The sequence below is a fragment of the Falco punctatus genome (genome assembly GCF_963210335.1).
Source record: "Falco punctatus genome assembly, chromosome: 9".
Taxonomy (NCBI): Eukaryota; Metazoa; Chordata; class Aves; order Falconiformes; family Falconidae; genus Falco; species Falco punctatus.
The window spans coordinates 23,879,420-23,897,459 of record NC_137589.1 but is presented as its reverse complement, the minus strand read 5'-3'; the positions used below and the strand labels follow the sequence as shown (position 1 = coordinate 23,897,459).

Below are 18,040 nucleotides of genomic sequence, written 5' to 3'. Positions count from 1 at the left end.
TACAGAAGAAATGCATTATTTTGGAGTATTAGCTGGACTGTCTGTTTTCAATATCATTGCATGTTTGACAAGAGGCAAGCCTTTGGAAGATTGGGACAAGTTATCAGCTATGGGAAAGTCTGATGCACACTTTCATGATCCTGGAGAAGACGAGACCCATTTCGATTTCAAATCTTTCGTGAAGAATATGAAGACAGATTTACTAAGGAGTCTGAATTTGTCAAGAGTCCCCTCACAAGTGAAGAGCAAAGAAGAACCACCACAGTTCATGATTGATTTATACAACAGATACACTGCAGACAAGTCCTCCATCCCTGCATCCAATATTGTAAGGAGCTTCAGTACTGAAGGTAGGAGAAGTCCTAAATACATGGACTAGAATTTTTACAGTACATGGACAGTAGGTACTCAGATTCTTTTGAAATTCAGAGGGAACTATGTGCCTAACTTCCACAGATACTTTATGAATTAAACAGTTTAAAAGTTAGGATTGTAGTCTTGCTCTGTATTTTCTTTCAATCTTTAAAAAAATATAACAGAAAAAACCTAAAGGTAATTGTATTTTCACTGTACAATATTCTCTTCTCAAATACATCAACTGAGATGACGCACTGGACAACAGGGTTTAAACGAATCATGTTTCTCAAAGCTAGAGAATTGGAACTGAGTTTTAATGTCAGAATGTAAATTTGTGTTCGTCTGTAACTGAGACACTCATGCTAGACAGCTCTTCTTTCAGGTGGGCTCTTCACGTATTTAGAAACCACAGCAGCCAACTGAGAAACATGTCTCCAGATCCAAGCAAGGCACAGCAGTGCTCCCCCAAAATTTGTGTTAGACAGAAAGATTTATAATGAAATGAGTAGTCAAGCTTGTCTCAACTAAAAAAAAATAAAAACCCTGTCTGCATAACATTAAGTAGACTTTTAAAAGCTCCAAAAGAGGCAGTAAAAAAAGTTAGAAGTAAATGCAATCCTTGTGATAAAAATAAGACAGGGAGAATCAAAGCTTCTGGTTATATGAAAAATAGACATACACAGGTAACAGCAGTACAGAGAACTCCAAATTCCCAAATTAGTGCCCCTAGTCCTGAAATGGAAAGAAAACTTAACAGTATGAGCTAGATGATATAGTTTCCATATCTCACTGACTGTTTTAGTGGGTAAACACTGTGAAGAAATGTCAATATTAGCCAATTAAAATTGACCTAAAAGCCAATCATGACTGAGCAGTTATCTTACATTGACCATCAAATAGACATCACTGAGTGATGGCTTTTAAACAGTACCAGTCAGATCTTCCAGACAAATATCTGCACTTCCCAAGGCAGAGTTGCTGGTACTGCACATAGCTTTGCAGGAAAAAAAAAAAAAAAAAACACCAAAAAAAACAAACCAACAAACAAAACCAACAGAGCCAAAAACCCAAAACCCAAACAAGGTCAGTGAGTCCAGCCTGTAACAGACCGGCACCTGGGCATGAAAGGCTGTTTATCACCAAGTCCCAATTTAGACAGACCCTGAAGCTTAAATTCAGAATTTAAAAAACTTTTTTATTTCCCCAAACTCCCAGTAATCCAAGCTGCTTTCAAAGTTATCTGAAGACAACAACAAAAGCCTCAGCACAGCTAGTTCTCAGAGACACTTAAATATGTAGTATACTTTGCTGTATTAGGAGGGCAGTTCATCCCACTGCATGATTATAAGAGTAGAAAATTCATAGGGTTTTTTAAGAATTCTTTGTGTAAAAATCTCTTTAGGAAATTGCTAAATCTTAACACTCCCTGGATGCCTTATTTATGTACTTAATACCAACCAGCATCATCCACAGCTTGTTCTAGGCAGACTCTACGCACCCCTCTAAACAATCTTGGTGAAAATACTACCTGCATTTCAGGAACCTGCATTTCATCTTTTTACTCCCTGACCTTGAAATCTGGCCAGAAGATGGTATTATTTAATTTTATTTTTAATGTTGGGTAGCCATGCTCTTACCTTACCCCCAAAGTACACCTTTAGTCTTTTAAAAGCAAGTCAGAATCACTGTAACCATGTGTTTTAATTTCCTATTGCAGATGTTGTTTCTTTAGCTTCACCAGAAGAAAATCCATTTCACAAACACATCTTGCTCTTCAACATCTCTATTCCACGATACGAGGAAATCACCAGAGCTGAACTGAGAATTTATATCTCCTGTCACAGGGGAGTTGGGTCTCTCTCTAGACTGGAAGGCAACATGGTCATTTATGATGTTCTAGATGGTGACCACTGGGAAAACCCAGAAAGTACCAAATCTTTCCTTGTCTCCCACAATATCCAGGAGTGTGGCTGGGAGATGTTTGAAGTGTCCAGTGCTGTGAAAAGATGGGTCAGGGCAGACAAACTGAAGACTAAAAACAAGCTGGAGGTTGTAATAGAGAGTAAAGCTCTGAGTGGTTTCGCTTGTGGGAAGCTGGATATCAGTGTTACCCCAGACACTAAAAATCTGCCCTTGCTAATAGTGTTCTCCAATGACCGCAGCAACAGGACAAAAGAAACCAAAGTGGAGCTCCGGGAGATGATTGTTCACGAACAAGAAAGTGTGCTAAAGAAACTAGGGAACAACACTTCATCTGAAGAACAAGAACAGGAAAAGACCATCACTGGGCCCCACCGGCATTCCTCCAGAAGCAAGAGAAGCATTGGAGCCAACCACTGTCGGAGAACTTCTCTCCATGTGAACTTTGAAGAGATTGGCTGGGATTCCTGGATCATTGCACCAAAAGATTATGAGGCTTTTGAGTGTAAAGGAGGTTGTTTCTTCCCTCTGACAGATAACGTTACCCCAACAAAACATGCTATTGTCCAGACTCTGGTGCATCTCCAAAACCCAAAGAAAGCTTCCAAGGCCTGTTGTGTTCCAACCAAACTGGATTCAATCTCCATTCTCTATAAGGATGATGCTGGTGTGCCCACTTTGATATATAACTATGAAGGGATGAAAGTGGCAGAATGTGGCTGCAGGTAGCATACAAGGCAGAATCTCAGAATAAGAAAACCCACCCCACCCCCACCCCCCCTTTTTCTGCTCTGTGTAAATCTGTACATTAGTGATGCAAGTGAAAATCCTTGCAAACAAGGTTTGGAGCAGGGTATGGGGCTGATTGTTGTTGCTGCTTGTTTTAAAGGAAAACTGGCATTTAAAGAATGGCAATCATTGTAAATAGTCTGCATTATATATCATGGCAAAGTGAATACTGGATTATTAAAATATTGTGAGATTTAACGAATTATGCATTATTTGGCAACAGTGATGCAATTTGAATACCTAATTTCAACTTTTCTGTTTAGGTCACAAACTAGAGGATTTTCAATGGGGATTTAGGATGTCCTGTAAACATTTAATAGGTATCAAAATCTAATTTTCTCAGCCAACTCTGATATTTTCAACTTCTGTAAAACTCAGTAAATGTAATTTAGTCTTCATGATAGGAATCGAAATCCCACAAACCTTTTATTGTATCAGTAATCTCAGAGGCTTTTACAGGCAAATTATTTACTCCTGTAAATGAAGATCTGCAGTATTCAAAACAGAAGAGACTCAGCCTTATTTCATTCCCAAGTTTCCTTCTGTGGGTAGCAGGTGCCTTGGTTTCAGCTTTCTTATCCTCAGCGTCCCTATTTTTACCCCTTTATGGCACATACTTGACTGATAAAAAGTGCAGCCTTCCGCTTCTAAGACACTGTTTCCTAGGAGGAACAGCAGCCCTTATCTCTGCACAAAGATAAGGAGCCACTTTGACCTACTGCATATTCTTAGTATTTCTTTGCAAGAACACACAGTCAAATGACTTTCAGTCTTGGACACGTATCCTAAGAGCAGTGGGGGTAGGCAGAGCTCAGCACTTCTGAAAAGCCCAGGCTACTTGTTTAGAGATCTAAATATGTACTTTGGAGTCTGCTGCTAGGCTCCGATTTTTTTTTTTTAACTTCTTCTTAGGAGAAACTCTATTTTACATACAAAATTATTTCACCACTTACAAGTCTGGGAAAAAGTGAAAACTTCTCTGTTCTATGAGACTTCTGCTGCTGTATGAAAATATACCATCATACAATAGTTCTCCTGACTTCAGTTGTATTTTCACTAAACAAGGACCTCATCTTTCCTGCAATTAAAGTAAACTTCCTTTGATTCTAATGAAGGTTTGGCCTGTATAAGAGACAAAGTGTATTCTGTTGGTTTTAGATGATAGCTGTAAGTGCTGTACAATGCCACCATAGTCCACCTCACTTCTACTCCTCCACCACCCCACCCCTCCCCCCCCCCAAAAAAAAAATCTATCAGAGAACATTTTAGATCCAAACACACAGCAAACTACACATCCGTTCAAAACGGTGAAGAATATTGATGAGGCAGAAATCTAAACAGTAGCTTAATGTATGGAAGCAACAGGATTTAAATTGATACATACGTTTTAAATTAGGGCAGCCTGTGGGCAAGATGAATTCATTTGACAAGAACAGGCCAGCTTGAAATCTAATACACAGTTTATTTACTATTGTTAACTAAATACAGAGCAAATAGCAGGTGAGTGTGATCAGGGTGGTTGTAATTCCAGTAAGAACTGCTGGTTACATCACAAACCATGAGCACAAAGCACAATTCACCAGAATCCCTGGATTGATTTATAGGCTTTTCCTTTAGAATTAGGCTGCAATCGGATCAGATCTGAGATCTGGGTCCATGCAAACCCCATCCATCCATAGCTGCATGTCATTAACCCTTTAATCTCCCCGTAACAGTCCTCTCATTTTACCACTCCCTACTGGCTTCTGTCATCTTAGTCATTGTTATTTCTTCCTCCTTTCAGAACCCCCTGTTCTTGTTCATGTCTCCTAAGCTCATGACATTTTACACAACTTCTCTTAAGTAAAAGAAACCACCAAACAAACACTTGGTGTAATCACATTACAAAAGTTATTCACCCATATGTCAAGGTAATAGTAGCTGTGTGCCCTTAAGTCACCTAAACACAACGTCCTAGTTATATTTCAACTTCACTGAATAAAAGACTTTGTCCAGAATTAAATGAAAAAGTGAGGAAGGGGAAAGATCAGTTCCCACACCCTCACTGAGAGAAATTCTCAAGAATCTATTCTTTTTTCACATTCTGAAGTCAAACATTGATTTTTTTTTTCACAAGCTTACTTAAAATAAAATAAAAACAAGATCCAAAGCTATTTTTGGCTCAAAAACTCAGATCCTAGCTATGCTACCAGAATTTCAGAGAAGCTCTACAGATTCCATCCCAAAACTGGACTACAGGTCGCTTTCGTATTTCAACCAAAAAAACAATTGCTCTTCCAGTCAACTTTAGCAATCACATTCTGATAGGCTCAACATTTTGATTGGTACAGTAGTAAACCAAAACATTAATCTTTCTATAGGGTGATGATCAGGGTCAAAAAGAAATGAGAACCTAGTAGTGACTACAGATGCTACCTAGAGCATGGCTGAAGCATGTGCCAACTTGATGTTTTGTTTTACATTGTAAATTTAGCAGCTTGATTTATGTAGTTTTGAACATTTAAACAATTATTCGAGTTCCCTTGCATCCCAAAGCAGCTGGAATGTGACAAATCAGTCAGGTGGCCAACATGTGCTAGAAGGTTTACAGGTTGCAAAAAGCAGGCAAAGTACCTTGCCGTCTGCTTTAAGCTGGGCCCCATTAGACACTGAAAAAAAACCCTCTCATCACAGGATTCCAAACATCGGCCAGCAGCTTGCTGCTACTAGGGAGCAGGCTGGGGTTTGTGCACTGTCCAGCAGATGCACAGTTAAAATTAAAACTTATTTAACACAAACACGTGGCTGGAGCACGCCCTCCTTCTCAGGCCCATTAGCTATCTGTGTAACAGCCCTGTAACATCAAAACCACCACCAGCTGACTCCACAGCCAATTTTAAGGCTACCCTATAGCACTTCAGCCTTAGTAGATAAACATGGTAAGCTGGTGGAAGCTGGTCAAGAGATATAGCTGTTGCTATTTTTACATAGCTTCCCACCTTGTGTGTGTGTACCACAGCAGGCACGATGTCCTCTGATCTCATCCACTCCTCTGTGCCATGTCCCCACACAGGTGATGCAACTTATCACCTAACAACACAGCACCAGCAATCACTGGAAGTCAAAAAGATCTGTATTTTCATTATTCTTTTCCACAGGTGAAGAAGCAATGGCCTCATAGGAATCGGGAGGTATTCTGCTGGTAGCTGCTCAGACACCTTTACATTGGAAAGATCCTGACAATATAGAAATGTTAAGCTAGAACTGCCAATTCCCAATATTCAGAATAACAAATTTTAGTCTGTCTCTCAAGGAGGCTTATCATTTCAGACACAACTGTGGTCTAACACAATTAACGCTGCTCACAGACTGCAGCGAATTCTCTCCAGCCTCCTCAGAGTGTGGAGGTTACCGTTAACCACACGGGTAATACATAGGTACACGGCCATGCACCATGTAGATCTACAACAGGCATACACTGTGAGCTCCAGGAAAGGTAAGTACCTTGCCAAGGCCCCTCATAGGCAGTGCCGAGTCAAAGTTTGTTACTGCAAAGCAGAGCTGAAAGATACAGGTGGGAACACACAACAAGCTGGGAAAGCCAACACATAGTAGATGAGGCAAGTCGCTACCAAAACAGCCTAACAACAGTTCCACACCTCTTCTGGCTGCTCTCAACAGCTAACAGGACATCGCATCTGACTACTAACCACGTCCCTAGCCACCAACGTACCATTTGTTGTGTGTTTAGCAGCGACAAAAACAGGCCAGATCACTCAGCAGTCTCTAGAGAGCAAAGGCCCGTCCGCCCACAGGCCGGACGCTCTAACCGCAGGTTCCCGAGGTAAATCTGCTCTGCGCTGCCCCGGGTCTGACTGAGACCTACAAATCGCCACTGAGCCACCGCCTACAAATCACCTCAGAGCAATCTTTGGCCTCTCTTCAGCTTTCCGTGCTTTCACTGAGCCCTCCGTGCTGCCTCGGTTGCCACCGCCGGGCTGCCAGGGGCCTGCTGTCTGCTCCCGCCCCGCCACCGCCGCGCTGCCAGGGGCCTGCTGTCTGCTCCCGCCGCGCCACCGCCGCGCTGTGAGGGGGCTCCGTGCTGCCTCGGCGCCATCTTCAGGCTGCGCGCTGCTCCTGCGCCGGCTCCGTTCGTTTCTCCGGAGACGTCTTCAGGCAAACCTTACTCTCTCGCTCACCTGCGACCTTAAAACCTCTCAGCCCAAAGGTGCTTCCTGCCGTCTCCTTCTGAGCTGCTTACAGATTTTTTTGCCCTCTCCGTGTCTCCAAGCTGCCCCACTGCCATGTCTGCACTGGCTGCTGCCTCCAGGGTGTCTCAGGAAAATGTCGGCCTTCCGAGCTGCTCCTGTTTCATTTTTTTGCCTCTCCCTTAAAGTTTCTGCTGCACCATCAGTCATAATTCGGCTAAAAGCTTCACAGGAGAATGGCTTCAGTGTAGCCCTGGAAAATGGCATGCTCCGAGTCAGTCCCTTCACTGAGGCATATGGTTTGGCTGGAGCCCAGCAGACCCGCCACTAGCGCTCAAAAAAGCCTTGATGCTGGCCCAGCACACCAAAAGACCCGAGCGAGAAACATCCCAGCAGCCTGGGCCTGGGTACCGGGCTGGCAGCCAAAACTTCTGATCCAGCAGCAGGGGAAAAGCCTAGTTCAAACTGCATAGCTTAAGATGCCAACAGCTGATCTGCCAGGATATACTGGGCACTTCCATCCTATGTCAACATGGTGGACAACAGTGTCAGGACATGTCTGACCATCCATCAGCAGTGTCAGGCTCTCAGCAGTTCAGTCTGTGGTGATCACATTGGTTTGGTGGCACTGTCTGCCCACTAAACAAAGGCTACCATGGATGACTGGAGCTCTCACTGTTCTTGATGAAGTATTTAATATTCACTATTTATTATCAGCTAACTCTGGTGCACCATGCTGAACAAACATGTAAATCTATCAGAAATGTAGGACCTAGAGGATAAAGACAGTATCATGGGAACACATACCAACTCTCCAAGTTCTCTCTCAATTTCCCCTTTTTGTTAAAAAAATACTTGCCAAAATTCAAAAATACATTCCTGATTTAGTTCAGGTTGAATAGCTGCAGTGCATTTTCCTCCAGCCTTCCTGAACCTTATGCTTACCTAGATTGTGGCAGGTCATCTGTTCAGCAGAGCTGGTCAGTGAGTTTATCACAGCTGTGTTCTGTGAACTGTGATGACTCTCCACCTGCCCCTGGCTGAAATTAAAGAGGTTTCAAAACAGGAATACACGTTTTCTACCCTCACCCAATCTTTCAATAATACAAATAGTCTTCTCATTCTTTCTTTTTTTCTTTTCTCTTTCTTGGTCACTGTAAAAAGAGGAAAGGGGAGGGAAGGGAAGGGAAGGGAAGGGAAGGGAAGGGAAGGGAAGGGAAGGGAAGGGGAGGGAAGGGAAGGGAAAAGCAGTATTAACAGAGGAAAATAAAAATCCAACACATTTTGGATTTAAGTTTTTCTTATTACAAATTAAATCATTAAAGAACTCACTTGGAGTGCCATTCCCATTTTCATAAGATGGAAAGCCTTCAATATTTAAAAAAAGGCGAAAGAAAACTTCCAACAGCTTTAATTTAAATCTATACAGGTTTGTACAGCGTAAGGACTAAAAAACTTAGGGACAGATACGTAATGTTACTTCTTTTGGCATGGGAATTATAAAGGAATCTAAGGCTGATATTATTCATTATTTGTATTACTAAGGGGCCTACAAAGCATATGCAGGGACAAGGTTTCCTTTGTACCAAACAGTACAAGAACAGAACAGAAAAGACAGTCTTAGACCATACCTATGCAATCCAGTCATGCCCGTCACAGCCAGCCATGAAGTAGCACTGACCCAGACTTGCACATCTATAAAAGGCAGTGAAGGTTTGTCTAGAAATACTTACTGAAGTCCTGGAAGCATTAAATATTTCATTAGCATAGTCCTGTGCTTGAGCTAATAAACCCTGCCTCTCAGTATTTAGGAGCCAAATATCACATTTACATTAATTTTAGTTCATACATCTGATTTAAAATATGGCTTAGTATTAGAAGTACTAGAAGGCTCTACTAAAATGAAAAGTAGTTTATTTCCAAATTTCACCTTTATCCTGCTGGCATTTCTGCTAGTGAAAAAACTGCTTTTGCTGCCAGCTTGAGATGAGCCTCCCGCTATCAGTGACCAAATGGTCTGTATGGGCCTGATGAAGGGAATGGTGAGATCAGCCACAGATGAGAACCAGGGAGTACTGAAGCAAAATACATAGAGCAAAAAATACATAGCAAAACATTTAATCTTGCTTTTGTGGCAGATTTTTAGCATGCAATCTGAGTGATGCAGACCGTGCATGCAGACTAGTCTGGGACAGATAAAAGAAAATACCTCTCCTCATAGTATGTGGGACGTTCATACCCACAGGAAGTCAGAAAATGAAATACTTGTAGACAGTTATTAAAAGATCATAAAGTTTTATGAGTTATAAAAGCTAGAGCTAGGCCTGAACTATTGAGTTCAGCTCAAAACTAAAATCAAAATAGGAATTTGGCTTGAGTTATATAAGAAATTAGAACTGATGACAGAGTTACATTTTGGAGCTAGATACTATGAGGTTCAATGAACAGACTTGCGTTAAAATTTGATGAAAATTTAAGCTATATCTATCAAGAAGTACATAAGAAAATAGTCACACACCAAAGCTTGAAGAATCCACACCACACAAGGAGGGATTCTTACCTTCTAGCATCATATATAAATAATTACCGAAGTAGCAGTGAGTGATACGTGTCATATTGAATTCAGGGCAAAAGACATAGATCACTGAACAGACTCAGTGGGAATAAATCTTTTTTTCCACTGTCCAAGCTTTTTTAATTGTGCATGTTGGGAAAAGCATATATTTTACATTACATTGTGATGCTAGTTTTGTTTCTGTGTGCCAGTGATAAAAAGTGCATGAGGAAGAGTATGTATCTGAACTTGAGGAATAAAAATTGAGCTTTGAAGTGTTGCCATATCTTGGCTTTTACTGGGTAAAACTAATCACAATCCCATATATATTTCTCAAAATCCTAGCTTCATAAAACCCTCAGCTACAGTTTCCAGCTCTTCTGATATAGAAAACTTCAGCACATGATACAATGCACAATAAATGTTAGGAAAACAGAAAAGTTATTTTTCTAATCTTAGGATTTTACAACAATCACAGGCAGGAAAGGGCCATTTCATGATTTTTAACCTCTAAAGAAGGCCTCACTAGAGAAGAATATTGTGAATCTGTGGAAATACTTCCTTAAATGCTAGGAATAAAATTATCATATAATGAGTTTAGCAGTGGATATATAGAAATAATTTGGATATGGAAGATAATTATCTGCCACATAGCCTAGTTAAAAATGCTCAGTTACTGTCTCCTTTATAAGTATCATCTTCATGGCAATTAGTCTATGTCTGTTACATTCAGAGTAAGATGAGGTGGCTCTTAACACCCCATATGTAACAACTGTAACACCCTATAACACCCTTTGCCCAGCAGGTTGAAACTGAGGTAATTTGAATAATGCTTTGTCATTTTAAGTTATATTAATTTTTATTCTAAAAGCAGAAAGTGGCAGAGGAGAATACAGTGAAAAAGAAGGCCCTTATAAAAAATACAAGTTGGGGTTTTTTTTAGATTTGCTGTGATTTGAACAGCAGAATGAAATTACTTTCAAGAAATCCAGAAGATATTAATGTCTCTGATTTTTATGGTAAATAATTTTACCTTATCTCCACCATTATTCTGTACTTGGTAAATAGTTCCATATGAATATAAATGTCCATTAGGTACTATGTACTGAAGGGTTAAAAAAGAAAGCACTTTGTATACACCATAAACGTGCAATGTCATTCTTGTTTCTGGGATAGAAAGCTGCATGCTTAAAGCTATTGTACAGACAGACAGAAACAGAGATCCATCCTGACATGTTCTTAGGGACATGGATTATTGTACTTTTTTTCCCAATTCCTGTCACAATGGATCCATTTTGTAACACTGCTCCTTGGCTTCTGGGCATGCCCTCCTCCAGCACCCAGCAGGAGTAAAAGGAAGAAATAAATAAGAAACAAAAAAGGGGACCCATCGAACAACCCACCTTCCTAGCACAGGAGGCGAAATATCTTACCCTTCCATGTTTACACATTTTTACTTCATTGTCTTAGATTATACCTACGTTTTCTTCATTGTTATGCTTTGTTTCTATCATAACAAGATTAGCTAGTCTATATCTTCCCTTTCAAGTTAATTGAAAGGTGTTGGAACCAAAAAAATTGCAAGTAACATTAAAATGTTAAGCACTCCAAAGTGGGAAATGTCACAATTAAGATTATCTATGAATTATACCCCTCTTGGTTGTATGTATTAATCACACAATCACAGCTCATAATGGTTTTATTTTGGACACCCACTGCCTTAAACAGTGCACAGAGCACATGGTGCTTAAGAATTAAGTTGGGGATTTAGGAAGTACAATGTCTTGTCTATTGAATTGATTGTCTTTGCACACAATAGTGTGTGCAATTATTCCTGTGGTAACAGCCTTTAGATATACAATCAAAGGCTGGAAGTAAAGGTAGGGTATGTGGTAGACATTAACGTAGCAAAAGAGATCCCTTGCCCCAAAAACTTTCCAAACTAGGCAGACAGAAGAGCCTTGGGTTAGAAAAGCAATAGCAATTGAATTGCCCAGGGTCCTGTCCACTGTATTGGCCACAGGAGTAGTTAATGCAGCTCTGTCAATGAATCCTGTAGCTCAAAAGTCAATTTCTGGTGAAAGCGTGGTTATGCTGGAGAGGTTTTATTCCAGCTACCTTTGCACTAGCCTACTGGATTATTCTTTGCAGGAAGAAAGCAAGAAGAGCAATTTAAACTGGTGATAATTTCCTGGAGTTAGGTCTGTGATGGATGTCACACACTGCCACAATATAGAACACACACCCTCCCCCCTGAAATCAAGAAGATAAAACAGATCTGAATCTCACTGCTTCTCTTCCAATGAGGCACACAGAATGTTGCTGTGGCACACCTGGAGTTTAATTACTTATTTATGCATCATCAACAGCAGTTTCAACTACATCCTAGGCCTCTCCTTTGAGAAGGGAAGTGGCAACATTTTTAGACTAGGGCTTTTACAGATGGTAGCACAGCCTGGCTGTCAAGATATACCTGTGATTGTAACATCAAGTTTTACACCTTTTGCCATAGAGCAGTCCTCTCTAATTCAAAATCTAAAAAAAATCTCTAATGGACTTTTGCAACAATTTAATTGTTCCCTTTGGTGGATTTACATTTGTACATTTACATACACACAGATACAAATCAACCATGGGATGAAATAGTGCCTGCTTATATAGACAATGCTATTCCTATACAGACTTTTTAAAGGAAGGAACTTCACAAAATTCCTTTATTACTGCAACTGGATGACCTAGAAAGACTGTAATAAATTTTGCTCATGTGAGTGGCAGGCTTCACTCATGACACTCGCATGACACCAACAGAGTGCACCCAATAAGGGTAGAGAGACCATCTTTAGACTTCCCTACACATGTATTCATATATAGCGTCAAGCGACATTTTGAAAGCAATACCAATATGTGCTCTTTCCAGATTCCCTAGTCTATTCTTGCAGCTACCTCCAGCAAGCAGAATGACTGGGGTAGCCACTCATTTCAGACTTATAGCCAAGAATCTGTTCTTGTATGTCTTTGGCATGTCATTCTGGAGCTCTGAATGTTGACAACTCACATGGGTACAGCCTGCAGCTGCATCCTGTATATTCTGATCCTATTTCAAACTCTTAATACAATAGGGTCTTCCAATGTATTGTAAGCAGAAGAAAACAACCCCCTATGTTCTATTTTGGTATGTTGAGCCTAAAGTCTATTGGCTGGGAGCTGTCATCAGACATGACCATATGTTACTCAATGGTATTACAAGTAAATCCTAATTGAGTGCAAATTATGAAGATTAAAGTCACCTCAGATTTAGCTGTATTATGTTGAGGCAAATGTATTTCCAAGTCTTGTTTAAAATGCTGGCAATTCTCAGCAAGGAAATTAACAGGCTGTCATTACCTTTGATTTTATGAGCTGTTCTAAATGTCTGCGGTTCCTTGTTTGAAGCCCTTAGTCACAGAATGTAAGAATAGTCCTTTGCAGCTCAGACTGAAAAACACCAAAGACAATGTATTGTCAACAACTTTTGAAAAAATATTAAATATTGATACAACTAAGTCATTGAAGAATCTCCTGGTATAAGCTTTTCATAAATAATGGTATGATTGATTGACTGTTCTTCTAACTGTGGTTAAAATCAAAGTTTTGCATTTAAGCAATCCACTGTTAGAATAAGCCAGGATGGGTTTATAACAGGCAATGCGTTACCTTTTGGAAACAATTAACTGCCAGAACAATCTTCCTTGATGATTGAAGTTTATTACTGTTTTGTAAGAGGGCTGTGAAGTGGTAAGGAGCTGAACTTCATCTATTGGTGCACTCGGGATGATGCACTCCATTTTAATGAGATTAAAGGTTTAATGCAGATAAAAGATTTTTATCTGTTCAGTGCATCTGGATTCAACACAGGGATTTCAGAGTGATTCACAAACAGAGTCATCGGAGAGCTGCATTCATCGTGATCAATAAGAGCTTCCAACTTCTTTCCTTCTTTTCTATTCCATACAAAGACAAAATGATCAGAACACATTTCTTCGTGCTTTCAGCACTGATCATGTGCAGCATACCTGCTGAGGAAATCTTTCAGCCAGCTCTAGTGCTGGACATGGCTAAAGTCCTTCTGGATAACTACTGCTATCCTGAAAACCTAGTAGGAATGCAAGAAGCCATTGAACAAGCGATAAAGAGCGGGGAGATCCTGGACATCTCAGATCCAAAAATGCTGGCCAGTGTCTTGACAGCTGGAGTGCAGGGTGCTCTGAATGACCCAAGACTAGTGATCTCGTATGAGCCATCACTGCATGCAGCTCCCAAAGAAGAAGCTGAGGCTTCCCCAACTCGTGAACAACTCCTGAGTCTTATTGAGCATGTGGTCATGTATGACAAGCTGGAGGGCAATGTTGGCTACCTAAGGATCGATTATATCATAGGACAGGAAGTTGTGCAGAAAGTTGGAGCTTTTCTGGTGGACAAGGTGTGGAAGACGCTGACAGAGACATCTGCTCTCGTGATAGATCTTCGTCACAGCACTGGGGGACAGATTTCTGGTCTCCCCTTCATCATCTCATACTTGCATGAAGCAGACAAGGTGCTGCATGTTGAGACTGTATACAATCGACCTTCCAACACCACCACAGAGATATGGACACTGCCAAAGGTGTTGGGAGAGAGGTACAGCAAAGATAAGGATGTCATTGTTTTGATCAGCCGCCACACCACAGGAGTGGCTGAAGATGTGGCTTACATCCTCAAGAACATGAACAGGGCTATCACTGTTGGGGAGAAGACAGCTGGGGGCTCACTGGACATCCAGAAGCTGCGTATTGGCCCTTCCAATTTCTATATGATGGTTCCTGTATCACGATCTGTGAGCCCCTTGAGTGGAGGTGGACAGAGCTGGGAGGTGAATGGGGTGATGCCATGTGTGTCTACTGAGGCAGAGCAAGCCTTGCAGAAATCCCTGGACATCCTGGCAGTGCGCAGAGCAGTGCCTGACACCCTAAGGCACCTCACAAACATATTAAAGGACTATTACAGCTTAGTGGAGAGAGTGCCAGCGCTGCTCCAGCACCTCATCACCTCTGACTTCTCTTCTGTGCGGTCAGCAGAAGACCTGGCCACCAAGCTCAACACTGAGATGCAGACCTTATCTGAAGACCCCCGCCTATTGGTCCAAGTCCTGATGCCAGGTAAAGTTGCTGCCCCCCCTGCTGAGAAGCCAATTGCAGTGGCAGCCAATTTACCTGACAATGAGCAACTGCTGCATGCCTTGGTGGATACTGTCTTCAAGGTGTCAGTGTTGCCAGGCAATGTCGGCTACATGCGCTTCGATGAGTTTGCGGATGCCTCTGTGCTTGCTAAGCTGGGACCTTACATTGTCCACAAAGTGTGGGAGCCTCTCCAAAATACAGAGAACTTGATCATGGACCTGCGTTACAACCCTGGGGGCCCTTCCTCCTCTGCTGTGCCTGTGCTACTCTCCTATTTCCAGGATCCTGCCGCTGGCCCTGTCCATCTCTTCACAACGTATGACAGGCGCACCAACCAAACACAGGAGCACAACAGCCAGGCAGAACTGCTGGGCCAATCCTACGGGGCTCAGCGTGGCATCTACCTGCTCACCAGTCACCACACTGCTACAGCTGCTGAGGAGTTTGCTTACCTCATGCAGTCCCTGGGCCGTGCCACAGTGATCGGTGAGATCACAGCAGGAAGCCTCTTACACAGCCGTACCTACCCTCTTCTGCAGCCTGGGCAGGGAATAACCCATGGCCTAACCATCACAGTTCCTGTTATCACCCTCATTGACAACCATGGGGAAAGCTGGATGGGCGGAGGAGTTGTTCCTGATGCCATAGTGTTGGCTGAGGATGCACTGGAGAAGGCTGAAGAGGTGCTAGCTTTCCACAAAAACATGGGAGTACTTTTGGAGGGTACTGGGCAACTCCTAGAGGCTCACTATGCCATCCCAGAAGTGGCTGGTAAGGCCAGGGCTATGCTCAGCACCAAACGGGCCCATGGAGGTTATCGATCAGCTGTAGACTTTGAGACATTGGCTTCCCAGCTTACCAGTGACTTGCAGGAGGCCTCAGGGGATCATCGGCTTCATGTCTTCCACAGCCATGTGGAACCAACACCAGAAGAACAGTTTCCCAACATGATTCCCAGCCCCAAGGAGCTGAGCTACATTATTGAGGCACTCTTCAAAACTGAGGTATTGCCAGGCAACCTGGGCTACCTTCGCTTTGATATGATGGCTGAGGCAGAAACAGTGAAGGCCATCGGGCCCCAGCTGGTGCAGATGGTATGGAACAAGCTGGTGGACACAGATGCCATGATTATTGACATGAGGTACAACACAGGTGGTTACTCCACTGCCATCCCAATACTTTGTTCCTACTTCTTTGAGCCTGAGCCTCGGCAACACCTCTACACTGTCTTTGATCGTAGCACCTCCCGCAGCACAGAGGCGTGGACTCTCCCCCAAGTCATCGGCAAGAGGTACGGCTCCCTCAAGGATATCTACATCCTAACAAGCCATATGAGTGGCTCAGCAGCTGAAGCTTTCACTCGCTCTATGAAGGATCTACACCGGGCCACAGTTATTGGTGAGCCCACAGTAGGTGGTTCCCTCTCAGCTGGCATTTATCGTGTTGCTAACAGTTCCCTGTATGCCTCCATCCCCAGTCAAGTGGTGCTCAGCCCAGTCACTGGCAAAGTATGGAGTGTGTCTGGGGTGGAACCACACATCACCATCCAGGCCAGTGAAGCCATGGCTGTAGCTCAGCACATTGCTAATCTGCGTGCCCAGGTGCCACAGACACTGCAAACTGTAAGCAAGCTTGTGGCAGATAATTATGCTTTTGTGGATATTGGGACTGTTGTAGCATCTAACCTCACCAAGAGCTTCAACAAAGACAATTATAAAAGGATTAATACAGAAGAGGAGCTAGCCAGGAAGGTGACTGCCAAGTTGCAAGCTCTTTCTGATGACAAGCACCTCAAATTACTCTACATTGCTGAACAGGCCAAGGACAGCATCCCAGGGAACATGCCAAAACAGGTACAGTTCTCTTGTACCCAGCTGCATTGATGCCAGCTAGAGTGAGAGCACTGAGTTAGATATTCTATCGTGTTTCTAGCCCATATCATAAACCCACCAGATTTACCTGTACCAAGAGGAAAAGCCACTGCCTGAGTGGGTTTTGGAGGCTGAGCTCTTTCTGACACTAAGACAAGTCAGGATAGTAGCTTGTGGTAGTACATGGTAGTTCTAGATGTATGCATTTTGGCAACAACTTGCAGACTGTGAATCTCTTTCAGTTGCCCTGTGCCACAAGCAAATATTGTAGGGCTTTGTGATCAGAGGGGAGATGTCTCATTGTCTCTGTGATCCCCTCTCTTTTAGTACTATGGCTTTTCAAGCTGTAATAATATAAGTTAGAAACCTACTGGTTACAAACTGAGTTTGTAATTTAAGAAAGATTTGGTTGTACCAGGGTAAATGTGTACACCCAGAAAACATGCAGCCAAACACTCTGTAATGGATTTTTCTGTATAAAATTGCTGTACCTGATTTCTATTACACCAGAATAACAAGCAACTTCTTTGGGAGCAACAGTGGGAAGTTGTTCTGATTGTGTCTCATGCTCAGCATCAGACAGTTTCCCAGCGACCTAGAAATACTTTGGAAGAAGTATCTGGGTGGAAGTTAGGTGACCCCAGGGAGAAATTGATTTTTAATAATCTACTTTTGCCCTTGCTGTGTGGTTTGCATAACAGTCTGTGCTTTGTTCTGAGCCTGGATATTTATACACTGGTCTGCCTTGGCAATCTTTCTTGTTCATTGTTGTGCTGGAGGGAGCTCCCAGGAGCACTTGTTAAAATTCTATCTTCAAATTAAAGGGAGGGTTAGCATAACCTGATCCCTTTCTTGGATGGAGTTAGCTCCTTTCTGGCTACTGCTCTAACATGGCTATCAGACGTCTTTTCTCCAGGGACTCATAAAATTACTTTTTGAAGAGAATGCATTTGCCTTTGCAATGAACCAGAGTATACTAAGTGTCAGGTAACTATTAAATGTTTCCTGGGGGAGGAAATCTGTGTGCTTCCACCTTCTGAAGTTTTTGGCATGCATGATTTAAAGCGGGCATGGTCTTTGTGGTATTATCTCCAACACTAAGGTCAAGGACAAAGTCCAAGCATTGCCAGGGGATGGCATTTTTTTCAAGTTTGTTAACCAAGAGAT

The 18,040-nt window shown here is 42.2% G+C and overlaps 2 protein-coding genes across 3 annotated transcripts in view; both read left to right on the top strand.

The window, feature by feature from the left end:
- The first annotated feature begins 8 nt into the window (after positions 1 to 8).
- GDF2 (growth differentiation factor 2) lies at positions 9 to 7,090 on the top strand. Its single transcript, XM_080401818.1, has 2 exons — positions 9 to 350; positions 2,075 to 7,090. Exons 1-2 carry the CDS (start codon positions 11 to 13, stop codon positions 3,004 to 3,006), a joined length of 1,272 nt encoding a protein of 423 aa, XP_080257944.1. The 5' UTR covers positions 9 to 10; the 3' UTR covers positions 3,007 to 7,090.
- RBP3 (retinol binding protein 3) overlaps positions 7,084 to 18,040 on the top strand; it is a 30,448-nt gene continuing 19,491 nt past the window's right edge. Inside the window, exons 1-2 of one of the 2 annotated variants that reach the window (XM_080401564.1) lie at positions 7,084 to 8,409; positions 8,460 to 16,855. In XM_080401564.1, coding sequence (XP_080257690.1) covers positions 13,808 to 16,855 — 3,048 coding nt within the window. In that variant the 5' untranslated portion in view covers positions 7,084 to 8,409; positions 8,460 to 13,807. Of the gene's footprint in view, positions 16,856 to 18,040 lie in introns of both variants that reach the window. The other variant, XM_080401563.1, reaches the window with a different exon arrangement.

What these genes read in the sequence shown, in the direction of transcription:
- GDF2 (XM_080401818.1), top strand. Translation starts at nt 11, where the DNA reads ATGCATTATTTTGGAGTATTAGCTGGACTGTCTGTTTTCAATATCATT. An exon ending in AAGGAGCTTCAGTACTGAAG is followed by an intron (nt 351 to 2,074) that starts GTAGGAGAAGTC and finishes TTCCTATTGCAG; the next exon opens with ATGTTGTTTCTTTAGCTTCA.